Source organism: Ovis aries, chromosome 3 (genome assembly GCF_016772045.2).
Source record: "Ovis aries strain OAR_USU_Benz2616 breed Rambouillet chromosome 3, ARS-UI_Ramb_v3.0, whole genome shotgun sequence".
Lineage (NCBI taxonomy): Eukaryota > Metazoa > Chordata > Mammalia > Artiodactyla > Bovidae > Ovis > Ovis aries.
The window spans coordinates 153,149,546-153,173,003 of record NC_056056.1 but is presented as its reverse complement, the minus strand read 5'-3'; the positions used below and the strand labels follow the sequence as shown (position 1 = coordinate 153,173,003).

Genomic DNA, 23,458 nt, shown 5'->3' with positions numbered 1-23,458 from the left:
GAGATTGTCTTTACTCCATTGTATATTCTTGCCTCCTTTGTCAAAGATAAGGTGTCCATATGTGTGTGGATTTATCTCTGGGCTTTCTATTTTGTTCCATTGATCTATATGTCTGTCATTGTGCCAGTACCATACTGTTTTGATGACTGTGGCTTTGTAGTAGAGCCTGAAGTCAGGCAAGTTGATTCCTCCAGTTCCATTCTTATTTCTCAAGATTGCTTTGGCAATTCGAGGTTTTTTGTATTTCCATACAAATCTTGAAATTATTTGTTCTAGTTCTGTGAAAAATATGGCTGGTAGCTTGACAGGGATTGCATTGAATTTGTAAATTGCTTTGGGTAGTATACTCATTTTCACTATATTGATTCTTCCAATCCATGAACATGGTATATTTCTCCATCTATTAGTGTCCTCTTTGATTTCTTTCATCAGTGTTTTATAGTTTTCTATATATAGGTCTTTAGTTTCTTTAGGTAGATATATTCGTAAGTATTTTATTCTTTTCGTTGCAATGGTGAATGGAATTGTTTCCTTAATTTCTTTTTCTACTTTCTCATTATTAGTGTATAGGAATGCAAGGGATTTCTGTGTGTTGATTTTATATCCTGCAACTTTACTATATACATTTTAGTACCTTCTGATTATATGAGAAGTACACTTTTAGCTTAAGAAATGTGCTCTATATACGTTTAGAACAGCTGACACTAATCTAAAGGTAAATAAACCATGTTCTCATTCTTCCAAAACCCCACTGCCACTCTAAAGATGCCCTAACTTGACCTTCTAATAGAAGATTCTGATATATAGATGAAAGGCAACTGCAGCCCTATGTTTTTCAGCAAAATTAAAGTTTTCTCCAGTAACTAAGCCTCATTTCGCCATAGCTATATTTTACCTGTTAGTGAAATACTGCAAAAGCCTTTATATTCAGGCCTGGCTTGAGATCCAGGGGAAAATGCATCCGCAATTCTAAACAACTGATTTTACAAATGAAGGCAAAGGAAGCAGCTTATTCAGAAGATGCCAATGCAAGTGCCGTATGGAGAGAATAAATACATTTCTCACTGTGGTAGGTTTTGTGCCCTGACTCCGATGCAGATTACTCATGGTGGCTCTGTGTTTTCTTTCAGAGTCAGCCCAAACATCTAGTTCTCAGAGAAAGACCACCGGAGCTAAAACACTCACCCCCTTTTTACCACCTCTAACACTCTATCCCATGAAGTTTTGACTTTCTCCACTGTAGTAGACACGATTTTTTATTCAGATTGTTAGATTCCTGGTTTCAGGAAAGCAACAACTCTCTTTCTTCGGTATCACTCAAACTCTAGCACCTAGAATGACGCCTGACACGTGAGGAGTATCATCAAGCAAATTTGGTGAATGAATAAAAATGGTGGGGTGCTTACCACCAACTGTCTTCCTATTCTTGGCAGGACTGGGAAGTAAAGGAGAAAATTCAAGCATTACACTAGCGCTTATATTTGAAATATTACTTAATCTAAGTAAACAAATTTAAAATTATTTAATTATGATACTCTGTTTAGCCATAATATTTTGGATGCAATTCAAGCAGTTTCTAGAATAGAGGTCTTCAAAGGTATATTAATAAGTAAATCACTTCAAAGATATATTAGTAAGTTAACTGAAGTTCAATTCAATTTCCACATAACTATAGACATAAGTGCTGATATTCACTTCATATCCACTGATCCAAAGAGCTCAGTTCTATTGTTCAATGTTTCAGAAATGCTTCTTGGCTTTAAGCATATGTAATAGTTAATGAGAAATCAGAGTGGAATTCTAACACTTCAAATTAAAAGGCATATAATCAATTCTATTATATATTCTAAAATACCACTGGGAATGTCTCCCTCTTGCACCATGGTGAATCATTCTGTATTCCATATTTTACTTGATTTTTTTTCTGAGTTGGTACTCAATAAACACTTCCTAGCTGAACTGGTGCCTAGGACATTCCGCAGTGCAAAATAAACTCTCATTACTTATTTTGGGAGCTGCTAAAACAATACCAAAAACTTTACATATATTCATTCACACACCTATTCCTCCATCCTTCTAAAAAACAATTTCATAATTTTCAAGCAATTTACAGAATGATGCAACCATTATCACAATCTAATTTTTAAAACATTTCTATATAAGATGATGGGATATTCACTAAACTCATTGGGATAATCATTTCATGGCGTAAGTCAAATCATTATGCTGTACACCTTACACTTACATAGTGCTGCATGGCAACTGGGCTTCCCTAGTGGCTCAGTTGGTAAAGAATCCACCTGCAATGCGGGAGACCTCCGTTCGATCCTTGGGTTGGAAATATCCCTGGAGGGTGGCATGGCAACCCACTCCAGTGTTCTTGTCTGGAGAATCCCCATGGACAGAGGAGCTTGGCGGGCTATAGTCCATGGGGTTGCAAAAAGTCAGACATGACTGAGCGGCTAAGCACAACATGGCAGTTATATCTCAATAAAATTGGAAGAAAAAAATATTTTAATAAAATTTAAAAAAAAATTTTATCCTCCCATAAGGATATGCAGATTCCACGTGCCCATCTGCATCAGTACATGGTCTTTCAAGTCTAGCTTTTTCATTTAGCATATTTTGCAGTTCCTCCGTATTGTAGCATATACTAGTCCCTTCTCTTTCTAAAGTTATTTAGAATTTGCTTTCTCTCCAGGACATCACAACCAAATGTACAGCACTAACAAAAAATCCAGTGTTTGAATCCTAACACCTATTTTGAGTTGCATTTCCCTTTGCATAATCAACTTGCATTTAATGCTTTTACATCTGCAGTGTAAGAAATTAATCAAATGGGCAATCCATTCAGTACCCATTGTGAATTCCCTTATTAAGGTATCCACAGAACTGATTCCTCTATCTGTTGACCCTCTCTCTTACATGATGAGAATTGTATGTTTAATCCATTTTCCTGGTTTAGCTCCAAGAATATTCAGCACAAGACAACTGAAAGACTGCTTTCTTACTAAGTTCATCTTGTCCCATGACTTATCCACCAAATCTATATACCCTTTTCTTCCAAATCTCTTGAATCCTTTCCATAACTCCAGCTTCCACATTTCAAGCTGCTTCCTTACAGTTCTCCTCAGACATCTTGGCAATGCAAATTCAGTGTGTTGAATATATTTTTTTCTGTTCACACCTATATTTTCCTACAACTGCCACATCTACCCTTTTCTTTGTCTCCACCTCTAATCCCTTTTATACACTAATACCATACTAATCTCCCTAAAGTACATCTCTGTGCTGCTAAGTCACTTCAGTCGTGTCCAACTCTGTACGACACTATGGACAATATAGCCTGCCAAGCTCCTCTGTCAAAGGAATTCTCCAGGCAAGAATACTGGAGTGGGTTGCCATGCCCTCCTTCAGGGGATCTTCCTGACTCAAGGGTCATATCTGTGTCTCTTATGTCTCCTGCACTGGCAGTCAGGTTCTTTACCACTAGTGCCACCTGGGAAGCTCTATCACTACCCCTACCACAGTGCCCCGGTGCCTGCATAATGCATGTAAGCTTCTTAGTCTGCTGTGCTTTACTTAGAAACTGAGGCACAGGCAGATTTACTTGCCAAGTTCATTCCTCAGTGAAGAGAGAACTCCAGAATTCCAACTCAGGTAGTCTCACCCAGGTCCCACATCCTTAACCAGCAGGACACAGCTGCCTGGAGAAATAGGTATGGCCTCGGAGTAAGGAAAGGGTGTTATTTTTTGTCTCACATATACCTATATAAGTCCGGGGGCAGGGGTGGGCAGTGGATACATACACACAAGAGCATATGCATGTCCTTTTGGAGGGCTAATTGTCCTGTGCTTGGTATTCTAAAGCACCTAGTTCTAGGACATATACTGATGAAAAAGAACTGCCTTGTGTATGTCCAAGCCCTCGATTTATGCCACTGTAGATAGTGGTGGCAGAACCCCGGTGACATGTGGATAGGGAAGTCATGTGGCCCCCTCTCAAATGAGATTTAACTCTAAACAGGAAACGAGGACACAGAATGTTAAATGGATAGCAGTTTGTCTGCTAATTGAAATCAGGTCTTCTGCTCAAATCTGTCTATGGCTGTCTTCCTCCAGCTGCCTTGGCTGTGTGAAGCCCTAAGAGACACAGCTCTAAGTACTGCATCTAGACCCTTCAATGGTTCATCTTTGAGGGTCTCTGGCTCTTTGCACTGGGATGGAGGCCTTCATTTTACAAATAAGAAACTGAAGCAGCATAGAGATCTAAGAAATTGCTCTAAAGTCAGGGTTCCTTAGCCCCATTAAGAGAATTACTATTTTGGAGGGTAAGTGAGTGAAAGTCGCTCAGTCGTATCCAACTCTTTGCGATTCCATGGACCATACAGTCCATGAATTCTCCAGGCCAGAATACTGGAGTAGGTAGCCTTTCCCTTGTTCAGGGGATCTTTCCAACCCAGGAACTGAACCCAGATCTCCCACATTGCAGGTGGATTCTCTAGCAGCTGAACCACCAGGGAAGCCCAAGAATACTGGAATGGGTAGCCTATCCCTTCTCCAGCGGATCATCCCAACCCAGAAATCAAACCAGGGTCTCCTGCATTGCAGGTGGATTCTTTACCAGCTGAGCTACCAGGGAAGTCCATTTTTGGAGGGCAGGAACTTAAATTGAAAGACTCTAGTTTTTCTAACTCAGGCATCTATTTCTATTAAATGAAAATACCAAAAAATAGTTTCCAACTTAAAAAAAAATTACCCTTACTCTCAAACTAGAAATGAGCTGATCTGAGTTCCACTGTTATTTTGGTCCTTTCGAGCTATATGAACTTCAATGTGGGCAGCCCTAGAGACTCCACGGTCTGGACTCGTGACTGTAAAACTCTGAGAGGTCTCTTAATCTTTCATTCTCATCTCTTGTACAGGTTGACTTGATTCTCTCCTATTCCAGACTGTTTTTCCCCATGTGGTAGAGGGCACTGAGTTGAATTTACAAACCCCCAGGGGAGTGCTCTCATTGACCCAGCTTGGTTTACGTGTCCATTGCCAGACCCATCACCCATAATCAAGGCAATGGAATAATATACTTATGGCAGTTTTGATCAATCAATGCTGACCAAATTGGAGTGGAAACAGGGATATTTTAAATATGAGAACTACTCCTCTCAGGGGAGAATAAAAGAGTTTCAAGGCAGAAAAAATAGATATCTACTACATCATGGAGACACAAAGCACAGGATATATTTTTTATTAAATAAATGGGAGATTTGATGACCTTTAAGAAAAAATTTTAAAATGAAAGAAAAAAGAAAAAATTACCAAATGGATGTAGGTCCAATGCAAAACTCTTCTGGGTTTGTACAGTTAAAACAAAAATAGCATTGAAGGAATTACTCACCTCCACATACCATATGTTACATCGGCAAAAGAATAATGTGAAGAGAGGGAAGGAGTGAAATCTTATTGCATATTAAATCTAACAAGGTCTATGTTTATCTGGGTCAAGATAAAATTTTAAGCATATTAGTGTATTTGTTGGAATACTCAAACAACTTCACATAAAATTTACAGCTTGATTAAAAGAGACATAGGTGTATTCAATGACTTGCTTGATCTGGAAGTGAAAGTGTTCATACTGGAATGATTTAAATAGAAGCTCGAGGTTCACATAGCAAGGATGCTGAGAAAGGACTTCCTATATTAAAAAGCAGGCCTCCCTAACTAAACTCTAAGGATCCTTCCAATTCTAATATTCCTGATAGACATGCCATTTTAAGTCTCCTGAGGGGATACTCATTAACAGAAGTGACGGTATTTGCAAACCACAGAGAAAATGGGAGGTGATACAAAAAATATTTTTGGCTGATTTTTGAGTCAATGTCAATCACTGTTATTAGCATCATCTATAAATAAGATTCGGAGAAGGCAATGGCACCCCACTCCAGTACTCTTGCCTAGAAAATCCCCTGGACGGAGAAGCCTGGTAGGCTGCAGTCCATGGGGTCGCTAAGAGTCAGACACGACTGAGCAACTTCACTTTCTCTTTTTACCTTCATGCATTGAAGAAGGAAATGGCAACTCACTCCAGTGTTCTTGCCTGGAGAATCCCAGGGACGGGGGAGCCTGGCGGGCTAAGGTCCATGGATAGCAAAAGAGTTGAAAAGGACTCAGCAGTTAAACAACAACAATCAGTAAGACACCATGCTAATTTGACTTGCAGTATTATATTAGGAATTAGTTTTTGTTCAAGAGTTTAGTTTAAGATAAGACAACTCGCTGTTCAAAAGAATAAAGATACCTACAAGGGAAATTAGGATGTCAGTTCACGTGTAGATGGATCTGAGCCCTTAAATATCAGGAGAGTCATCAGAGATCCAAGAGAGTCTGGAATAAAGGATAGAGGCCACACTCTAAGAGTTCTGCCTTCTGGAAGGACCAGTGGAGGTGCGCATAAGTCACATACATTGTTTGCATCCTACTTTATTCATTTAAAAAGACTCAGGTGGACAAATGAATTCTTAGGTCCCATTCAATGCTAATATTCCTTTAAACTATTCCATGTGGGAAAAAATACAGTTTGAGATAATATAGTTGATGATACAAAACATCCCAGACAAATAGAACATGGTAGCCAATCAATTTTCAACCAACAAATGTACTAGAGATGGAAAGCAATTTTTAGGAAAGAAAAATAAGCAGTGTAGTCCATAAACAAGCAAGTTTACCCTGTTTCTGAAACATAATCAATGTTTCTGGTTTGGGAGTTTGTGAATCAAACTAAGTACAGCTAAGGTTTGAATCGTCCAGGATCTTACATCCAAAACCTACCAGTTCAAAGATTACTGTTTTTAACATAGAAAGAAATGGCTTTGATGCTTGGAAACCTTGGAGAAGTAAGGTTGACCAATGAAATGTGCTACCCTCTCTTCCCTTCCTTTCCGCACCCCCCCCCCAACCCCCTGTGATTGTGTGTTCAGCTTTTGCACACAGAAGAGCAGGGACAAGCCATCTGTCCAAAGCGTGTGTGAAAGTTCTCACTCTAGAGAATCCGAATCTGTCAATTCCAGGAAGCAGAGAGGATGTGGTTGCATGACTTTACAAAAACCAAACTTGTAAAGGAAACTAGTGAGAAGAAGTTACTTGAACTAATTACACCAATTCCTAAAAAGTCTCACACTACAAATACCCACTACCAAAATTGTTTTTTTCTCCACAAAAACAATGCAGGACATTTTAAAATGAAATAAAAGAAAGTGAACAGCTCTATAAAAATGCAGTTTGAACATCTCAGGCAATTTAAGGCCTTACTTGACTAACTCCAGACTTTAGATGCAGATATTATTTAATAAAGTGACTTTTATGGATGCACATCACAATTGTTGCTCAATATGCATTAGAATAGGCAAAAAACAACAAAAGAACAAAAAAATTGTTAATACAAATGACCTATTTTCAAAAGATCTAAACTACATTCCCATTCCCCCTCTTTCTTTGATTTTCCTGAAAGGACCTCATCTGGAAAGGTGAATGGGTCACTGAAGACTGCCCTGAGCAGCTTCACTGCACAGCTCTCACCTGCCCAGGTGAGTGAGGATGAAAGCAGAGAAGAGTGGTTAGCTTGGAGGAACTCCATGACTAATTCAAAGGCATTACAAGTGCAGAAAGGTGCCAGGGCCACAAGTGGAAGCGGCTCACATACTTTAATATTCAAAAGAGATAAACAAATTCTTCCTTTTTAAGTCATTCAATAACCCTGACCTGCCTGGATCCTGGCATGTCAGTATCGCTATCATGGATATGAATAGCACTTAGAGAATGCTTATAAAATGCACGTTATCTGTCTTAGAGCTTGAAAATTATCCAGTGTGGCTAAGTAAAAATATACTTAAAAATAGAGTCAGGATTTATATTTTGCATGATAACAATCAAAATATGATCTATCAGAGTCTTTAAAAAGGCAATACTATAACCAAGTATTTGGTGGAAAACAAATAAAAGCACCAAATATCATGAAATTTAATTTCAGGATCATTTTTTAGCTTTTTGTTGCATTAAGGTTTATAAAGCAGTTCTGTCATCAGTGCCAGGTCTTCTTAAGTGAAAATACCAAATGAATCATCTATGTGAGAATTTCAGAATAAATGGTGGTTTTGGGTAGATTAGATTATGTAAAAGATGAAGGAAGTCTGGGACTTACCAACATGTTCAGAATTTTGTAAGTTGATAAATACTCTACAAAACTCCTTGATATTCAGTAATAGACTATTAACTTAGAGGAAGAGGAATTGCCCTACTGACAATTCTTGCCAGAAAAACAATTTCCTCATGACAGAGGTGAATTTTTTGGTTGAAATCCTTCCCTAAGTACCTTTACCTGAATTATTTAAGAAAATAAAACAAAGTTTAAAACCACAGAGTTCTAGAACTTGAAAAATCTTAAGAAATTCACCTCCTGTTACATTTTATGAAATAAAACCCCAGAAAAGTATGGTGATTTTCCCAAAACAATGTTTTAGTTTAAACTCTAACTTAAGAATTATGAAAGGATGATGAATGAAGAAATCAGATTTTGAAAAGCTAAGCAAAGTCATCCTATGCACAGAGATATTCACTATATCAACATAAAATCAGGGAAGATTTAAAATCAGTCTATCATCATGATCACTGCTAAAACTCGGTTTTGATGGAGTTACAGAAAAATTATCCATTGTTAGAACAACTTCTCTTTCACAGCATCAGACCCTACTGACGTTTTAATTCAAGTTTTTGCATTTCATGAAATTATAAGCTGTGTTTTATCGAAGATAAAGGAAAGATGGTAAAATTTGAAACCAGAACCCTACAGTAGAAGAGACATTATCTGGGATAAAGTTAAACATCAGCAAAGACTTGAGGACGTACTAAAGGAAGGGCAGACTTACTGAGGAATTTTCTGGGAAGGTCTTTCTAGTTCAGTCAGTCATTATTCCTTGTGGTAGTCTGAACTACTGGATAAATGGACAAAACAGAGAGGTATGTTTCTTTCAAGAAACAAACATCACAGTGAGAAAAATAATAATGACACTTCTGGTTTACCAACAGCACCATTAACTAAGATGTGAACGTCATCAGTATATTTCACTAACTTGTAAATCTCAATATAAATAACTTTTCTAAGCCATCTAGGGAAATACAGGGCATAAAATTTTCAAATTGCGCCAAAGACTAATTAGAATAGATATGTTGCAAATGTAATTGAATCCAACCATATTACCTACTTCAGGACTGGTTTTAAGACAATCGTCTATTTTCCTACAACTGTGAAATATAAGGGGATCTCTCTCCTATCCCATTCAGAGAGGCCTTGAAACTGAAGCCAAGAGATGCAATGAGAGGTCATTATGTTATATGACAGGACTTCTTTAAAAGCCCTGGCTATTTGACATCTGATGAAACATCAAATCCCAAGTGTCAGAGCCCACTGTGACACCTTCTATTTATTACACAGCAGTTTGAAGTTGGGGATTCAATGTACATCAAACTCCACAAAGTTATATGTTACATACTGGGTACTTTTTGAGAGAGCATCAGGGAAAACATGTCAGTTTTGCATCTAAGGCAAATGACTTTTGATGTTCAGTATTTTATTCTTAAAATTTGTCTTTGACAAATCAGATTAAGACATGATTCTCTTTAACAAACTGCACTTAATGTATGATGACTACTGTCCTTGATGTATCATTTTCCAAAGTCTAGTTTAGGGATATTTCTTAGATATCTCCATAAATATTTCTCCTCAAAGGTACATTTTGTAAACTTATAAGTACTTTTGTTTTTCAATTCTTATCAAAACAAGCAAGCATTTGAGACTTGATTCTATCTGCACAAATACATCATAATACAAACCCAAGAAGGTGTGAATTTGACTCGGTATATATTGGTTGTAAGAATGTGCACCATGAACACCAAGGTAACTAAAAGTTTCTAAATTCCCTTTTTTTTCAGTCTCCAAGTTTTCAGAATTATGTATGAACACTGACAGCACTTTTTGATATGACACAAATCTTAGTTAAATGCAATGGAAACTAAGTTCAGGAAACATAGATCGTCACTACAATAGAATAGACTATCTATGTAAAAAAATAAAAGAAACATCTCCAAAACTCAGGAATTACTGCAGAAAAGCAACACAGCCATATTATTCAAGCAAATATCAAAGAATTGTAATTTTGCATTTTTATGCTTTTGCTACCACATTAATTTTCAAATCTCAACTTTCATCAGCCACAACAGGATTTTTGGCATTTAAAACTAACTCTCATGGATTTCAATATCACTGATACAGAATCTAAATTATCAGTGAACTCAACTCAAATTATCAGTGAAATCAACTCAAAAGTTGTGAATGGTATATATTCATGGTTAGACATCAAAAGGTCAGGACAAATTAGAACTGAAATACGAGTTTATACAGATTCTTATTCAAGAAGATAAAAATAACTTAAATTTTGTAAATGTGGAGCATGCATAACTGCCAATGTCTCCCATTTAAGATACCTCATAAATCATGTAGCTGCTGGCTCTCTCTGCACCTTTAGGCATTTCTGCGCACTTAAAAACTATTGGGACAAGTCCAAATCTCACAAGGAACTTACAGCAGCAATAAGTACAAGACAAAATTCCAGTTCTCTGCTATTTAGAAGCTCATTTACAAATACCTTAATATGGATATATTCTTTTTTCCTTAAGGTATCATTGCTTCTAGCTGACAGCAAGAGTTCCCTTAATAATAAAATTACAAACATGCATCAGAGAAAAGCATTTAAACTTCCTTCTACAAACAACACCTTGGATTAATCATAGATAACTGTCTACTAGAAGTCTGCATGATGAACAGTAATTATCAGCATCAACTTGAACAAGAACATTTATTTCTTCCAAATAAACTAGTCTCTCTTACTCAGAACAACAACAACAACCAAAAACAGTTATCTAAAAGCAACAATTACAACAGAACATATTCTAACCACCTACTACATTGACTTGCAAGATACTTTTTTGAATGACTCATTAAAATACTAACATTATAAATTAATTGCACTGAAAATATAACATCTTAGAGAAAAACCTGAATGAACCTTTTAGCCAATCCAATATTAACCTGTGTAGAGATCTGGACCCTTTATACTGTTTAGATGCTGATAGCTATCCTTGCAACAAATCAAGCAAAATGTAGCACTTCAGTACTTACAGAACAGCTCCCAGAGAACACCATCTGGAAAACCTTTTGCATTTAAGATTAAAGCTGCACGCAAGGTTTATTGTGAGCCCCAGCATGCGAGAAGGAACAGGAGGAGGGTGGAGGGTAAGCGCTTACTTCGAAAATGCTCTGAAGCGTAATAATACACATCCTCGTAGCCCTCGTGGTAATCCTCTTCTGGTCGGTACTTTTTCCCCTTTCTTCTCCTGGATCTTCTTATCTGCTTGACAAATCCCAGGAAGCGGTCCATCTCTCGCTCCCCGCACCACCTGGCTCAGCCAGCACAGGAGTGGAGCAACAGCCCAGCTGCTTGGGAGTCGGTGGAGCATGAATGCCCAGCACCGAACCTGGGGCTGGGGGACGCGCTACCCTTCCATCTGCCTCGGTGCCACCAGCAAGGCAGAGATTTTAGCCGCGGTGAGGAGGGAAAAATAACGGTATGAGTTTACCCTGACCAGATTTCTTACTTTGCTCAATAACCTTTCAAGTGTGTAATTTAGAAAGCATTTAAGAAAAAGAAAAAGAGAGAGAAAGTGAAATGATCATGAAAGACTAAGAGAAAAAAATCAAGGGCAAAGCGTTGAATTTCAAATCGCTTTAAAACAAAACAAAATAAAGTTCAACCAGCGATTCCGCTGAGACTCGAGGAGTCCCAGCGCTAGAATTTCACTATCCAATGTCTCCATCATCAGGGACGGGGGTGTAGGAGGAGAGAGGGGCGGGGAAACTTGTTAGTCAATGGACTGAACCAAAGCTGGAGACGGAAAATACTTTTTCTTACCTGCTCATCCCTCCCCAACTACCCGAGTCCAGCACCCAAGCACAGGCTTGGGAAAAGTCTTGGCAAACTATTGTTTCCATGGGGCTGATGGATTAACCCTTAGTTCTCTCCTGCATATCATATTAATGAGCTGCAAAGTGGTTTCATCCATATACACTGCCTCTTGCTGACAAAAGTGTGCAGTATGTGTTAATTGGAGCAGCAGGGAGAAAGCTCAGCAGCTGCTTTCAAATGACACATTTACCCACTGGGCATTAATGTATTCGAATCGCTGTTTGATCTAAATATTAAAATGCACTTCACAGAGAGGTTTCTCATAGGCTTAGTAACACCATACCATAATCAGCAAATAAAGGAAACTGCATGCTTTGGTGAAAGAAATACAAAACATCCAACTCTGCTTACTCTGAACTCAAATATAAATCTGGCTGGGTTTTTACACCTTTTTAAAAAATATGAAAATGAATGGGCTAAGTAGCAAATAAAATTTACTTCTTAGTGAAGATGTAAGGAGGGAAAGTTTTGAAAAATGCTCATACCCTATTTGTCCTTTGTTTCCATAATCTCAACCCTTTTTTGTGTGTGTTTGTTTAAGTATGACAATCAGAAACACCTCAGACTAGAAAGAAGAGGTACACTAAAGACTAGACAGGTCAGTGTTAATCAGGAATAATCTTTTTCTCTCCATTTTCTTTTTCAGATCTTTCAATGAAGGCGAATTTTTAACACCAGGAAAAATTTGATTTGTTTACACTATAATGAATCAAATCATGTCAGCATATTACCTACTAAATTAATAATATTCTGCAGCTCCATATTCCCAGAAATGTAATTTTTTAAAAAGCTCCTTACTGTATAAAGATCATTCAATATCTATGCAATATCAAGTCTGTAGGAACACCCCAGAGGGTCTTCCAGAGGAAAGTGACTGCACTTTGCATTATCTGTTCTTAGATTCACAAGCAATCTGTCTCACCTCTAGATTGTGACAGCTCTCTATTTTCAGATATTAATTACTAATGATGGAGTAGGGAGACATTTACTCAAAGAGGTAAAAATTAGTCAACCAAGAATATTTTGGCCCTAACATATGTAGTTAGATTTACAGTTAGACTCAGTGATTACATGGATCTCCCCTATTCCTAGAGATTTCCCTTTTTTATGCCCATGAAGAGAAATACAAACTTAATGATGCTGACATAAAGATACTATAAAAGGTTTTATGAACAACTTTAAACAAAAAAATCACCTGTCTGGTGTTTTCAAATCATTTATTATTCTGACACCCTCAACCAAAATAAACTAGAATGATTTAGAAATGGTGAGCTAACAATTTGAAGATCTGGAGTCAGGATCTTGAGTAGGTCACTAAATAAATGATAATAATGCATAACCTTTTCTTTCAGTTAATCCTAACCACCTTTATAAGGAGGTGATACCTCTATGGATTAGGAAAGAAGGTTCAAAGGTGTTTTATCCAAGATCACGCAGGTAACACTGCCAAGTATTATCTAGTACCAAGTATTTTATCATACAAATTCAGAGATTATCTTGAGCATCCAAGAAGTATTTTTCATTTAGTGATTCAATTTTTCTTTCTGTGTACTTGTGATATTGAAATCGAGTTTGAAAATAGTTGCTGACTTTTCTTTTTAATTGAGCTAAACATATATCCTGGGTTATATGACTATCAAATATACTTTCCCCCAGAGGCGGTATAGGCAATAAATTTTATACAACTACTTCTGACTTATTATAACTCCTAAATTTGTGGTGTCCACATTAGGCTTTATAGTTATTAGCTCCCAGTTCAGCCTGAAAGAACTGACAATACAGAATAGATGATACTTTAACAAAAGAACCTCTTTGCAGAAATCAATCTGAAAACACTCCGCTATCGCTGATTTTTAATTCTACTATTTAAAGAGACTGAGAGTTTCCCAAGCAATGATAAACACCCATTTTTTGAACAAGAACCAACACAAAGTAAAATTATCTACATATGAGACTGTTCTCATAAATACACAGAAATCATGCTTAAGCACCTTTCTATTATTTTCCTAGATTTGTAGGATTTTGAGAGGTTAACATTCTGGCATGTGATTATAACAAGATTATTACAGAAGATGAGATTTGGTGGAGCTACAGAAGAGTTTCAAGTTCAGCCATAGATTTGGAAGAGAGTGGTAGGAGGTGACAGCCCTATTAAAACAATCACAGATGCTTGGGAAGCAGGAATAGGGAATCCGCTTTATTTAGAGGAGGTCTACTTGGGTCACAGAAAATGAAGAAAGGGGGGAGTGAATGACATGAGGGCAAGGGAGCTCTGTGTATGTGTCACAGTCCAAAGGACAGAAGGCGAGACACCTGCTACCCTGCCTGGAGGCGGGGTGCTTGAAGTCAGGATCCCTTAATCCATCTTCCTCCAGCCCAGACCTCTGGGCCCAGAATTCTTCCCTCATTCTATCCTAAATATCCCATGCTTAGCAAACTAAAATCTAAAAGAACTGATGCTATGCAATAATGAACTAAGATTCCACAACAATTGGCAAATTAGTGAAGTTCAAATACATTCAGTTAAGTACAGGACTGTTTCTGTAGAGTCGCTCTTTCACCCCAGACCACAAACACGGCTAAGTGGTGCTATTCCCCAGTGACTGCACTCTACAGTCCGAGCAGATGGGAAGGTTTAGAGGTTGCAAATGGCAGTTCACAGAACAAGCAATCCCCACAAATGTGTTTGGTTTGGCTCACACTGGAGTTTTTTTTTTTTTTTTTTTAATGGGCTAACATCTAAAAGTTAGGAATTTCACGAAGACATTATTTTTTTCCTTGAAAAGTCAAAAGATCTGACAGCTCTGAATCCAGTTCCAACATTGCAACCATGGACTAAAACTGAGTCCATAAATAAATAAACGTGTGCTTTCCACTGAGCCACAGTCCCTCCCCTGGGCCCAGTTCACTCATCCAGTTACCATCTGCCCCCTGCAGGCATTTATACTTGTGAGCCTTGGTTGAGGTATTATCCTGCCAGTTCCAATGCACTAAGTTAAGAGAAATTTCAGCTCCCTTATATTTTCATGTAAAGAAAGCAGATTATTATGACAAATTGGTTTTAGTTGAACTAAATGTTCACTAAATTGTAAAATTAAATGTCTTAGACAAAAACTTGGGAAGATGGGAAAATAAAGCAGATTGAATTATTCAACAAAATGTGCTTCAACCGAGAATAGCAGATACATGTTGGCCAGTATTTTTTTAAACGCTAATTCTTTCCTTTCTAGGAAGTAGGTAATAGTTGCCATGGCTTTCCCACTCTTCTAAATTAGATTCTCCACTGTCTTTCAGGGAAAGAGGAAGAGATCAAATATTGAGATTAAGTCTTCTGACAGTGTTCCCTAGATCTCTGATTAGTTCGGGCCCTTCTGTGTTTATTTAGATTGAGTAGTGGTTAGAGTATTTTCTGAGTAGTAATATGGAACATCCAATCTACTAGAGAAATCTTTGAGACATTAAGTCAGTCTTGCTCTTATAGGTGCCACGGTATTTACGCATGATGCCCAACACTGTGGTAGACTCCCTGTTACCACAGGGGAGATGCTCAGACATACTGAAGGGGAGACAGGGAAAAGACACTGTTCCCTGGCAATAAACCTGTCAGACCCAACCCACTTTACTACAGCATGTGATTTGTGATATACTCCAATTAGTCTAAATGAAATTCATAGATCATGTAACTCATAAACATATAACTTCAACATTAAATACCTTAACCAATAATTTTACATTTAAATATCTATTTAATAATATTAAATTATAATAAATTATAAAATTAAATAATATATATTTAAATAATAGATATAAAATTAAATAATAGATATTAAATATATATTTAAATTAGATAATTAAATTTGAGGACACCAGAAGATGGCATTAGATCTTTGCTGCTGCTGCTGCTAAGTCGCTTCAGTTGTGTCCGACTGTGTGAGACCCCACAGATGGCAGCCCACCAGGCTCCCCCGTCCCTGGGATTCTCCAGGCAAGAACACTGGAGTGGGTTACCATTTCTCTCTCCAATGCATGAAAGTAAAAAATGAAAGGGAAGTCACTGAGTAGATCTTTGCACCAACTTCTAATAAACAATTTCAGACTTAAGAGATAATCAAAAGCCATTCCATACAATGTACATAAAATAAAAGGGTAGAGTCACAGGTAGACAGCACAGTAAAAATTAGTGTGTTAACTGTGTATTAAAATGGTGAAAAATATCTCATGTCAAAAAAAAAGAAAAAACAAATCACGGACTGGGAGAAGATATCCACACAAGGCACATCTCATAAGTGACTGTTACCCAAAATATACAAAGAGCACTTAAAACTCAACAATAAGAAGACAAACTACCCAGTTGAAAAACGAGGCTAAGACTTTAATAGACATGTCACCAAGGAAGATTTACAGCCGACACATAAACATACGAAAAGATGTTCCACATGATGTGGCATCAGGAATTGCAAACGAAATCAGTAATGAGATACCCACTACACCTACTAGAATGGACAAAATCCGGAACACTGACCGCGAAATGCCTGTGTGGATGTGCAACAGGAACATTCAGTCACTGCCGGCGGAAATGCAAAATGGCACAGCAACTCTGGATGACAGTTTGGCAGTTTCTTACCAAACTAAACATATTGTTAACAAACAATTCATCAATCACACTCCTTGGTATTCACCCAAAGAAGCTGAAAACTTCTGTCCACACAAAAATCCGTATTCAGATGTTTATGATAGCTTTATTCATAATTGCCTAAACTTGGGGTGCTAACTGGCCCTTCAGTAGTAAGTAAATAAATAAGCTTTGATACATTAGATAATGGAATTCGGCATCAAACAGAAATGAGCTATCCAGCCAGGATGAAATGGGGGAATTTTAAATTCATATTTAGATCTGCAAATGTATATTTAGTCCACAAAGAGTCGGACTGACTGAATTGAAAGAGGTCAATATGAGAAGGCTGCATATCATGACGATTCCAGTCATATGATTTTCTGGAAAAGGCAAAACTATGGAGACAGTAAAAAGATTAGCGGTTGCTAGAAGTTAGCAGGGAGGGAGGGATGAAAAGGCAGAACACACAGGGTTTCTGTTAAACTACTCTGAAGATATTACGGGCTTCCCTGGTGGCTCAGTGGTAAAGAACCCGCCTGCCAATGCAGGAGATGCAGGTTTGATCCCTGGGCAGGGAAGATCCCCTGGAGAAGGAAATGGCAACCCACTCCAGTATTCTTGCCTGGGAAATCCCAGGGACAGAGGAGCCTGGCAGGCTACAGTCCACGGGGTTGCAAAGAGTCAGGTACCGCTGAGTGAGCACACACACACAGACACACACAGACATACACACACAGAACAACACTCATGCCTCTGTATATAACATCATTAGCTTCTAGACTCAAATAATTACAAATAAGCCTTCATTTACAGGAATATTTATTCATACAGATATTTGAATGTTGTAAAGATGCGGGATATTTAGAAGAGTTTCCCCCTTTATCAATAAGGATTACTGAACCCCAAGCCCTCATCCACAGAATGCTGGTCTCCTTCCCCTTTTCTCAAACTTTGCCCATCATTATGACAATCCAAAATGTCCTTATGTTTCCAACAGGGACATCTTGCGTCTTCTTTCTGACAACCACAGAGCTAAATTATAAATTAACCAAGCAAATGAAGCCCTACTCCTAGAATTCTGACTCTGTGTGTAATACCTACCCCCAACCCCACCCTACCTTTGTTCTCCTTGTTTAAGATACTTTGAAGTGTGAAGGCTAATTTTATCACTCAGCTATTTCAGCAGTTGATATTCAAAGACAGGTAATATCCTAAGAAAAATGAACAGCATAATACTAATGCTTTGTGCCTTCTTGCTCTTTATGAATCTGTGCAAAATTTAAGAGAAACTAACTTCCAAAAGGAATGCGTCAAATTAAAAATAAGTTCTTCACAGCATTTCCAAGGAATTTAAATTATTATTTTGCCAGTGACTGCACTCAGATTTACTAGGAGAACACTGTCTGTTGGTATACTAGAATGAAGCCATTCTAGATAAAATCAACAAAGCTCTGCAATCAACCAGTGCTCTAGTTTGTACATTTATCTCAGTAATGAAAACACTTGTTTTCACTGTTAAAAAAAAAAAAATGACAAAACAATAGCTCATGGTTAAACCAGCACCAGAGCCTGAAGTAAAATGCTTTCAATGTACAAGTAAATGTTTTCTAAGCTCTCCTCAGGAGTAATATCTGTGGGTAGAGACACATCCACACAGAGATAGGCACTCACTGAGCAGATGCTCAGCAAATCCTTTTTTCCTTTTTGTATTAATGATAGTAATGTGAAGATGCCTTACTTAACAAAAGATAGGTAATCTAATTCCATATATTTTTTAAGAATTTAGATTCACAAAATTTTGATGTTTGAAAATATTTCAGACATCACTCCCAGCTTCTCTATTCCCCATGAACATTCAAACCTGAGGTTTCCATCAGATTCTCCAGAAATCCTACAAGGCCCATTCTTAGATTTATGTCTGTCTTTCTTTCTTTCTTTTGCCATGCCATGCAGCATGTAGGATTTTTAGTTCCTGACCAGGGATAGAACCCATGACCTCTGCGTTAGGAGTGAAGAGTCAACCACTGGACTGCCAGAGAAGTCCATGGACCTATGTCTTCTTGGCGCACCTCGGACCCTACCCTGGAGCAGAATAAATGATGTTTCTTCTACAGTCTGACTACTCTCTGCTTCTGCCTCTCTTAACATAACTCTTGCCTCCACAATCTCCCTCGACTCAGCAGTCTAGTTAGTTAATGCGTGGTATGTAAAATGGCATGCATATTTTTCTCATTTGATCTGCTATCATTGTTATATTTCAGGGAAAATTATAAATATACGTTTCATTTACCTATCACCTTTACCTCCCTTTGCTCTTGCTTCCTATAAGGCTGTTTTCAATTAACCCTTAATAATAATAATAATGAAGGAAAAGGAAGCCTAGTGTGCTGCAGTCCATGGGGTCGCAAAGAGTCAGACGCAACTGAGTGACTGAACAACAACAATATGGCAAAAACAAATTTAAATATCTATTGCACTGAGCCAGTCTCCAAGAGCTTCATGAACTCATTTAATCCTCATGACAATTTTAGGAAGTTAGTACTGTCATTTGCCCTTATTTGTAGATAAGAAAAGGAGATACAGAATAGTTAAGTAACTTGCTCTCTGTTGCACAGCTGATGGTGGCATATTTACTAGTTTTAAATGAAATCCATAGATCAGATAACCAGTACATACCATAGATCATATAACCATTATATAGATGATTTTATATATATATATATATAGTTCAGTTCAATCACTCAGTCATGTCTCTTGCGACCCCATGGTCCGCAGCATACCAGGCCTCTCTGTCCATCACCAACTCTCAGAGTTTACTCAAACTCATGTCCATTGAGTCGTGAGGATCTCCAACCATCTTATCCTCTGTCTTCCCTTCTCCTCCCACCTTCAATCTTTCCCAGGTTCAGGGTCTTTTCAAATGAGTCAGTTCTTCGCATTAGGTGGCCAAAGTACTGGAGTTTCAGCTTCAGCCTCAATCCTTCCGATGAATATTCAGGACTGACTTCCTTTAGGATGGACTGGTTGGTTGGATCTCCTTGTTGTCCAAGGGACTTTCAAGAATCTTCTCCAACACCACAGTTCAAAAGCATCAATTCTTCAGCACTCAGCTTTCTTTATAGTCCAACTCTTACATCCATACATGACTACTGGAAAAACTATAGCTTTGACTAGACAGACCTTTGTTGGCAAAGCAATGTCTCTGCTTTTTAATAATATATATAACTTTCTAATAATAAACCAGGCAGTTTAGAGTTTATGCTTTTTTAACTATCATGCTATGCTGTCTCTCAAGAGTTATACTACTTGAACAGTATCTTTAAATGACAATTATAAGAAATTGCTATAGCTAGTTGAATGTTGATGTCGCTCTAAACACTCAAATGAATGATCTTACAGATTTATTTAAATTTTACAGTGTGCTGGAAATGATCTATTTTGCAAATATATAAATGATGTAAAGTATGGTGAAAAACTTTAGATGTGAAATGAAGTTAAATATCTGCAAGCGGAATTGCATTTGTTTTTTCAAATTCCCTTAATGCAAAAGTTTGATGCCCCTGCCTAAATGTGTGTTGTTTTTTTTTTTGTACTTTTTTGTTCTCATTTGGGAGATCGTGTTATATGCTCAATGTCTGATGACCGGATGAAAGATGGAATGAAGAGTGAATAAATGGATGAATGAATAATTGATGAAGAATGGCTTAAGAGATAAGATTTGCCTAGCCTTGCTCACCGAGAGTGGGAGAGCTGTTACATAGTGGAAATATAGCCAAGTCCACATCCACTAGGCTAACAGAGCATGGAGAAGACAGAGATGGGAATGGAGGCATGAAAAACAAATTTCGACTTGCTGTCTTGACCTCCCTGTGATGCTCTAAGAAAATACAGCCAGTAAGTCACTGCCTCTTAAAGGGGAGACAGACTTGAATGAGAGACATGGAGCAGACCTAAGCCCACCACTGAAGCCAAGACCATCTGCTCTGCAGCCTGAAGCAGAGGGGCCAGACTGGAAAGTGAAAGTGAAAGTCGCTCAGTCATGTCCAGCTCTTTGTGACCCCATAACTACATATTCCATGGAATTCTCCAGGCCAGAATACTGGAGTGGGTAGCCTTTCCCCTGTCCAGGGGATCTTCCCAATTCAGGGATCTAACCCAGGTCTCCCACATTGCAGGCAGATTCTTTGCCAGCTGAGTCCAGAGGGAAGTGCAGGCTCTGCATACCTGTGAGCAGGAGAATAGAAATGACATTTATTGTAAACCACTGGATTTGCGTGGGGCTCATAATGAGGACTGGAAAAGGCAATGGCACCCCACTCCAGTACTCTTGCCTGGAAAATCCATGGATGGAGGAGCCTGGAAGGCTGTAGTTCATGGGGTCGCTAAGAGTCTGACACGACTGAGCAACTTCACTTTCACTTTTCACTTTCATGCATTGGAGAAGGAAATGGCAACCCACTCCAGTGTTCTTGCCTGGAGAATCCCAGGGATGGGGAAGCCTGGTGGGCTGCCGTCTATGGGGTCACACAGAGTTGGACACAACTGAAGTGACTTAGCAGCATCAGTGGGATAATGAGGATATATTGCTCCCCTGGTGGCTCAGAGGTTAAAATGTCTGACTCCAATGCAGGAGACCTGGATTTGATCCCTGGGTCGGGAAGATCCCCTGGAGAAGGAAATGGCAACCCACTCCAGTATTCTGGCCTGGAGAATCTCATGGACAGAGGAGCCTGGTAGGCTACAGTTCACGGGGTTGCAAAGAGTCGGACACGACTGGGCAACTTCACTTTCACTTTTTACTTTCATGCATTGCAGAAGGAAATGGCAACCCACTCCAGTGTTCTTGCCTGGAGAATCCCAGGGATGGGGAAACCTGGTGGGCTGCCGTCTACGGGGTCACACAGAGTCGGACACGACTGAAGTGACTTAGCAGCATCAGTGGCATAATGAGGATATATTAGAGTAGGTTGACTAGGGTACCATTGCCGACTTACCTAGTACAGTTCATGCTGCACTGCAAAGGCCTCATTTTAAAACCCATTTTTTCTAGACTGGTAGGACATAGAACAAGAGCCACACCTTACTAACGTTTAGATCTTTGGTCTCTGCAAGAGCACTGGTCACAGAGTAGATGTTCAATACATGTTTAAAGATGAAATGAATGGATGGAAGGAAGAGTCTTATATAATGTAGCAATTTTATTTCAGTTCTGATTGAAACCACTGGAGCGCCCACCCCCAGGCACTGAGTTGGCCCAAATAAACATTGGGGGAGCTTCAGAAATAGAACAGTGACCACCTAGAAAATGTCAAGGAATTTGTCCCAGATGATGACTGGCACTGATCATTGTTTCTGTTGCTCCAAGAAGGTTTATCTTGACACAATGCACCCACGAAGAGAATCCTATCTGGGTCCTCCAGAAATTAAGGTCAGGTTAAGAAAGATTCTTTCCAGTTTGAGAATTAGTAATGGGCTATCTGTTAGAAAAACTAAATTAGGCTTGATCTTAACTCTAAAGAAAAAAACATCAACCATTCCTTACATTCTTTAGACACTGAAATAAACCCATTTCTGCCTTTCTCTATTTTTAACCCCCAGTAGATGTTTTTGGAATTGGATGTTTCTGGAGTTCTGGATTATGAGAGAATAATTTCATAATCCATGTAACTCAAAGGCCAATCTAAGGAAAGAAATTCTGATCTACCTATTAAAGTTTCACTTATTCTAATTATTTCATGTCAGGAAATTTAGTCTCATGGCAAAAGCAAACTGTAAAATCTTGTCAGAAAAGGTTGGAATATGTTTTTGTACAAAAAATACATATATTTGAAAAAATAATGTAAATTGTTTTCTGTTGGATTATTTTTTCAAAAGAATTGTATGGAGTATAGAGTTTGTTGCTAACTCTTTCAAAATAACCAAATTAGTTTTGCAAGTGTGCATACTCTGACCTGTCTCTTGAGAAACCTATATGCAGGTGAGGAAACAACAGTTAGAACTGGACATGGAACAACAGATTGGTTCCAAATAGGAAAAGGAGTATATCAAAGATGTATACTGTCACCCTGTTTATTTAACTTATACGCAGAAAACATCATGAGAAATGCTGGGCTGGAAGAAACACAAGCTGGAATCAAGATTGCCGGGAGAAATATCAATTACCTCAGATATGCAGATGACACCACCCTTATGGCAGACAGTGAAGAGGAACTAAAAAGCCTCTTGATGAAAGTGAAAGAGGAGAGTGAAAAAGTTGGCTTAAAGCTCAACATTCAGAAAACGAAGATCATGGCATCTGGTCCTATCACTTCATGGCAAATAGATGGGGAAACAGTGTCAGACTTTATTTTGGGGGGCTCCAAAATCACTGCAGATGGTGATAGCAGCCATGAAATTGAAAGACTCTTACTCTTTGGAAGAAAAGTTATGACCAACCTAGATAGCATATTCAAAAGCAGAGACATTACTTTGCCAACAAAGGTCCATCTAATCAAGGCTATGGTTTTCCAGTGGTCATGTATGGATCTGAGAGTTGGACTGTGAAGAAAGCTGAGCACCGAAGAATTGATGCTTTTGAATCGTGGTGTTGGAGAAGACTCTTGGGAGTCTTGACAGTCTTGACTCTCTTGGACTGCAAGGAGATCCAACCAGTCCATTCTAAAGGAGATCAGCCCTGGGATTTCTTTGGAGGGAATGACGCTGAAGCTGAAACTCCAGTACTTTGGCCACCTCATGCAAAGAGCTGACGCATTGGAAAAGACTCTGTTGC

The 23,458-nt window shown here is 38.4% G+C and overlaps 1 protein-coding gene across 13 annotated transcripts in view; it reads right to left on the bottom strand.

Moving 5' to 3' along the window:
• GRIP1 (glutamate receptor interacting protein 1) overlaps positions 1-23,458 on the bottom strand; it is a 771,259-nt gene that overhangs the window by 466,170 nt on the left and 281,631 nt on the right. For 8 of the 13 annotated variants that reach the window (XM_042246945.2, XM_042246946.2, XM_042246947.2 and 5 more), the window contains exon 1: positions 11,357-11,943. The exons of the other annotated variants lie outside the window; for them this stretch is intronic. In XM_042246945.2, the coding sequence (XP_042102879.1) occupies positions 11,357-11,489 (133 nt within the window). In that variant the 5' untranslated portion in view covers positions 11,490-11,943. Of the gene's footprint in view, positions 1-11,356; positions 11,944-23,458 lie in introns of those variants that run through there. 13 annotated transcript variants of the gene reach the window in all.